The sequence below is a fragment of the Petaurus breviceps genome, unplaced genomic scaffold, assembly GCF_028583685.1.
Source record: "Petaurus breviceps papuanus isolate PSGF00001 unplaced genomic scaffold, PetGlider_PUasm1.0 90721, whole genome shotgun sequence".
Taxonomy (NCBI): domain Eukaryota; kingdom Metazoa; phylum Chordata; class Mammalia; order Diprotodontia; family Petauridae; genus Petaurus; species Petaurus breviceps.
In genome coordinates this window covers 2,606,986-2,612,985 of record NW_027187322.1, presented here as the reverse complement: position 1 = coordinate 2,612,985, position 6,000 = coordinate 2,606,986, and the positions used below count along the sequence as shown (strand labels likewise).

The 6,000-nt window shown below is 53.8% G+C and overlaps 1 protein-coding gene across 5 annotated transcripts in view; it reads right to left on the bottom strand.

Annotated features, from left to right (window-relative positions):
* The window catches only part of EHBP1L1 (EH domain binding protein 1 like 1), a 32,350-nt gene that overhangs the window by 1,850 nt on the left and 24,500 nt on the right, over nucleotides 1–6,000 (bottom strand). For all 5 annotated transcript variants that reach the window (XM_069066341.1, XM_069066342.1, XM_069066343.1 and 2 more), the window contains 5 exons: nucleotides 5,867–5,912; nucleotides 5,543–5,616; nucleotides 4,628–4,751; nucleotides 3,561–3,660; nucleotides 1,697–1,770 (listed from right to left, as the gene is read on the bottom strand). In XM_069066341.1, coding sequence (XP_068922442.1) covers nucleotides 1,697–1,770; nucleotides 3,561–3,660; nucleotides 4,628–4,751; nucleotides 5,543–5,616; nucleotides 5,867–5,912 — 418 coding nt within the window. The remainder of the gene's footprint in view (nucleotides 1–1,696; nucleotides 1,771–3,560; nucleotides 3,661–4,627; nucleotides 4,752–5,542; nucleotides 5,617–5,866; nucleotides 5,913–6,000) is intronic.

Below are 6,000 nucleotides of genomic sequence, written 5' to 3'. Positions count from 1 at the left end.
GGACAGACACAGACAGACACACAGACACAGAAAGACACAGACACACACAGATAGACACAAACACAGAAAGACACAGACAGACACACAGACAGGCACAGACACAGACACACAGACAGACACAGACACAAACAGACACACAGATACAGACATAGACACAGAAGGATAATAGAAGTAGACTCTATAGGAAGGGCTGAAGGAGAGAGGAAGGGGGAAAGAGGAGAGACAGAGAATAATGAGAAGGAAGGGCAGGATTCCTTTTCCAGGCAGCAATGGGGAAGGAGTGCCTACCAGGCCTGGAGGACGACAGGGAGGCAGGAGATCACTTGCTGTTTTCATGGGCGTCCCTGTTTCCAACTCTCATCTTATCTTTATGCAAATGATTCTCAGATTTATTTGTCCAGCCCTGAGACAGGTGGGGGCACAGTGGATAGAGTGTTGGGTTGGGGGTATGGAAGACCTGAGGTCAAATGTGGCCTCAAACACTCATTAGCTGTATGACTGTGGACAAGTCACTTAACTTTTGCTTGCCTCAGTTTCCCCATATGTTAAATGGGGATAATGACAGCACCTACCTCCCAGGCTTGTGGGAAGGAAGAAATCAGAGATAAAAATTGGAAAGCACTTGGCACACAGTAGATGCCTAGTAAATGTTTCTCTCCTCTCCCCAGACCTCCAGTCCTGCATCTCCAACTCTTCAGACATCTTCAGTTCCACATGTCCCAAACCCAAACCCTCCCTTCTTCCTAACTGCCCCTATACTGTCCCTAGTACATTTTCCTAAGTGCCACCATCCTTCAGTCAGCCAAGCTGCTATCTGTATCGCCCTGGACTCCTCACCGCCTCTCAAACCCCATACCAGTGGGTTGCCGGGCCTGTCATTTCTCCCTTGGCTGCATGCCCCCTCCTCTCATCAGCTTACAGCTGCTGGGGGGCTGCTTGCCTCTAGTCCATCCTCCATCGAACACCAAGGTCAATGCGCTCAGCAAAGACCTGACCCTCTCACTCCCCTCATCATAAACTCCAGTGGCTCCCTATGGCCCCAAAGGACCAAACAGGAAATCCTCAGTTTGGCTTTTAAAGCCCTCCTCCACCGGCCCACTGCCCCCTTCCCAGCCCTCTTACACCTCACTCCAGTGCCCCATCAAGAATGCCCTCCTGCCTTGCCTCCGCTTCCCTGAAGGCCCAGCTGCAATCCCACCTTCTCCGGGAAGTCTGCCAGCCTTATCGTCAGAGGCTGCCTTCTTGGGACAACTTGCAAGTTACCCTGTCTATCTTTGTTTATACACAGCTGTTTACATGGGTCTCCCCATTAGATTGAACTCTGGGAGAGCAGGGACTGACTGCTTTGACCTTTCTTTGTGCCTCCCTGGAGATTAGCACAGGGCCTGGTGCATAGAAGGATCTTCATCAATGTTCCTTCACTGATTTCAAACTGGCCAAGTGGACCCATTTGGCTGGAGTATGGACTATGTGACAGGGACCAAAGGGGTGGGGTGCCCTTGGTGCTGGCAAGAGAGAGCCCCTAAAGGTTTGGTCCACTGTAGTTTGTAGAGCACCATGTTGAGGCCAGGCCTTAGAGAGATAAGATCAGCAGCTGCCTAGGAGGAATGTGGGAAGGGGAGAGGGGAGAGGTGCTAGAGAAGGCAGCTGTGTCTGAACTCTGGGCCACCCCCACTTCCACCTCTGACCACTCTACCTTCGATGGCCATCATGGCCCTCAGTTCTCTGCTGAGGAGCTCGAACCGTCTCTCCAGGTCCTGTTCTTCTATCCTGTGACAGGAAGGAAGGGGCGTCAGCTCCCAGGGGCTCCCAGGCTCCTGGCCGATTTCAGGGCAGTGGGGAGGGGGCCTTCAGAAAAGGCCAGAGGAGATGGTGTTCTCCTCCAGGGGACAGAAGGGGACAAGGCGCTTGGGCATCTTCTGCAAGGTCTGACATGTTGCCATGCTGGGGGCCTGCTCCCAAGTCTCTGGGACACCTCCTGGCCAGCCACTCCCCTGTCAGCCTCAATTTCCTCTTCTGTAAAATGGGGATAATCTATACAGTCCCTGCCTGCTCTAAAGCCATACTCCAGGCTGTATAGAGGCCAGCCCTCATGGAACAAAGGCGCCTGTGTGGTATGGACGCAGGATGCAGAGGAAGGCGTGCCTCCTTGTGCGGCCTGGCTCTGCGTGCCCACTTTTCATGTTGTGCCCCGGGACCTGTCCCTGGCCTATGCCTAGTCCAGCTTGGAGGGGGAAGGCTCTCTCTCTGGGGTCACACCTCCAGTAAACACAGCCAGGTGTGCCCTACACTAGAAGGCCAGAAGATCTCAGTTCAAATCCTACCTCAGAGATTCATTAGCCAGCTGTGTAACCCTGGGCAAGCCACGCACCCTCTCGTCTAGCCTCAGTCTCCCCAATAGCACCTCCCTCTCAGAGGTGGTAGGGGGATCCACTAAGATGATGGAGGTCCTGGACTCTTTTAGAGCCCAGATGTTTTGGGCTTCCAAGGCCTGGCTAACTCTGTGGGGGGCAGCTAGGTGGCACTGCAGTGAACAGACAACCTGGGCAAATCACTTCACCTATTTGCCTCAGTTTCCTCATCTGTCAAATGTGCTGGAGAAGGAAAGGGCAGACCATTGAGAAAACCCCCAGTCGGGTCACAGAGAATCAGACACGACTGAATGGCAGCCTCTAACTCCAAATTCAGCATCCACCTTTGCATTACTCTGCCTTGCTTTACTATGACAGTCTCCCAAACCAGACTGTGGAAACTGCTGGACATGCCTTATTTCCCTCCCGATTAGAGAATAAACTCGCCGAGGGCAGGATCTGGGTCTCAGCTCATTTCCTAGTCTACTGGGGCCAGGGATTCACCTGTGGTTGGAGCTCTGGGAGGAAGAAACTCCCTATACCAGTGCAGGTCTTGCCTCCTATTCAGCTCCACACAGGAGCTGCCAACAAGGGTCAGAAGCAGGACTTGAACCCAGGTGTTCCCAGATAAAGGGGAAGGGAAGGGAATAAACATTTCTACCGGCCTGCCATGTGCCAGGCACTGTGCCAAGGGCTTTACAAATACCACCTCCCTGGGGCCTCACAACAACCCTGGAAGGCAGGTGCTGTTAACCCCATCTTACTGTTGCTATTCAGTCTTCCAATCATGTCTGACCCCATTTTACTGATGAGGAAAATTGAGACAAACAGGCTAAATGACTCTCCCAGGCTCATGCAACTCGGAAGTGTCTGAGGCTGGATTTGAACTCAGGTCTTCCTGTTTCCACTGCCACCTCCCAGTCTGTAGGCTAGGAGGCCAGCTCTATTCACTCCTCTCCCTGCCTCCCTTCCTCCCTCCCTCTTTTCCTTCCTCCCTCTCTCCTTTCCTTCCTTCCTTCCTTCCTTCCTTCCTTCCTTCCTTCCTTCCTTCCATTACCTAGGACTGAGCCCAATAGGTCACCCAGGCATCTTGGGCTGTGCCCCACATGTAGCCTCCCAGCTACACAGTAGGTGCTGCACTAAGCCTTTGATGGAGAAGGGAAGGAGCCTTGACTAGCTGCCCCCCCCCCCTCCCCAGGTGGGGCTCACAGGAGCTGGAGCTGGTCCTGCCTCCGAATCAGCGCATTCTTCTTGTTCACCAGTGTGAACCACTCCTGGATCAGCACCTCCTCCTGCAGCTTGTCAGCACCTGAAATGGGGAGGTTTTGTGGAACTGTCCAGAGGCCCTTGACTAGAAGTTGCCTGAGGGCAGGGCTGTGCCCCGCACACAGCAGCCACTCTGTGAATGTTCATACAGCCTGAGTTCTCCCACTTCCATGCCTTTGCTTGTACTTTCTACCATCCCCCTCGCCTGGGATGCCCTTCCTCCCTGACTCTTCTGTCAAGATTCCTGCTGTTCCTTTAAGACCTAATTCAAAGCCTCCTTCAGGAAGCCTTCCCAGATCCTCTCATCTGGCAGAGCCTTGATAATGCTGCAAGACTGTAAGTTATACCAGGGATGTGCCTGAGCTAGCCCATACTGGGAGACAACTGCTAAATTACACCTCAGAATTGGCAAAAACTACAAATATGGGTTTGATTTACTATTCTTTTTAATTTCTAGACTTAAAAATGTTAATAAAGCAGATTAAACTTAAAAGTGTGTTGTGTTACTCTGTTGTTTTTTTTAGGGAAGGAGGGCTGGTTGTTAAACATTTACCAGGAAACCCCTGATTAGAGTCAGATAATAATGTAAGCTTGTTGAGGGAAGGAACTGTGTCTTATGAAACTTGTATTTCCTCTAGGGCCAGTGCAAGGCTCTGCATACAGTAGGTGTTCAAGAATCATTTGTTGTATGGTCTTTGAATGAATCAAAGTAGGAGGCAAGCCTGTCAGCCCTGTGATTGCAGGCCTTGGAGTCTAGCCCTAGCATCCCGCTGCTGGGCACCAGGGGGCAGCATGGAGGACAAAGCGTGCATATGAGTGAGACCTGAGAACCTAGACTAGCTTAGAACCCAGAATAGAAAATGTCAAAAATTGGAGGTGCCTTGGAACAGAGACTAGAGAATCCCATAGCCTTGAACAGGGAATGTCAGAGTTTGCAGGGGCCATGGGCACCCTCCCCTTGGAGACAGCCCCCCTCGAGGATGGTAAGGGTCTTGGGGCCCCACCAGCACCTGTCTCCATGAGGCTCCGCAGCTGGGTCTCCACCTCGGCCGCCCGCCCATCGATCTGTCTCTGCTCCTGTTCCAGGGCTTGTAGCTCCGCGCACACATACTGACTCGTGTCTTGGAATCGCTGCTGAGGGGTGCGGTGGGGAAGGTACTCAGCCTTGGGGGAGCACACAGCCCTGCTGCCCTCTGCACAGCCCCGCCCTGGTGCTCCCGGGGCCCCTCAGCCCTGCCCCAGACCAGGGTCCTTGTGCATCTCCAGCTCTCGGATCACTGGCGTCCTCTGGAGAGCAGACAGGGAGGGAGCCGGCCTTCATGCGTGCCAGGAGCCCCTAGGGGAGGAGACTCGACCCATGCACCTGGCACCTGCTCAGCTCCTTCTCTTAGCTACCCAGAGCAGCGAGAGCTCACAGGCCAGTGGATGTCAGAGGCAGGACCTGAAGCCATGGCTCTGGGGATCTCTCTCTCCCTCTCTGTCTCTCCTGGCTCTGTCTCTCTGTCTCTTCTCTGTCTCTGTATGTGTGTGTGTCTCTCTCTGTTTCATCTCTGTCTCAACTGTCTCTCTCCTCTCTCGTTCTCTCTCTTTCTCTGTCCCTCTGTCTGTCTCATTCTGTCTCTCTCCTCTCTCTCTCCTTCTCTGTCTCTCTCTCTCTCCTCTCTCTGTCTCTGTCTCTCTCCCTCCCTCTCTGTCTCTCCTCTCCTCTCTCTCTGTGTCTTTCTCCACTCTCTGTCTCTCTCATTCTCTCTCTCTGTCTTTCTGTCTCTGTATCTCTCTCTCCTCCACACAATGCTGCTTCTCAGATATGGTTTCCTTTAGATACACTGCCCCAGTCTCACATGGGAGCTAAGCTTTGGAGTCAGGGGGCCCCAACCTTCCCTTCCCTGTGCCCCTGCCCTCCCTCCTGGCCCAGACCTCCTCACCATCCCAGGCTCCTCGCCGGAGCTGACGTTGGAACCAGAACTTGGCGATGGTTCCTCCACAGGAGGGTTCACATCTGGAAACAGAGGTCACCCTCAATTCACTTGCCCTGATGACCCAGGGACTGGAGAGAGCCCCCTATCTCTCCTTAGAGCCTGGGAAGACCAGGAGGGGCCTCCATTTTATAAAGCAGGGATCCCTGTAGCTTGTGTCTATGGGCGACAGTGTGTGTGAGGCTGGAATGACCACCGGGATGTGGGGTCCGGCACTGGCACCTTCTCCCCCACCCCTCAGGCCCTCCCTGGCACCATGAGCCCCGGGCTTACCAGTGGGCTTCTGGTTGGCAGAGACAGAATCTGGAGCCGGGGTCTCCTGTGGAGAAAGAAGTGGGTGTGGTGAGAGGCCAAGGACAGGAGGGGGCCGTGGTATCCAAGACCTGGGGCTGAAAAAGGAGCTAAGG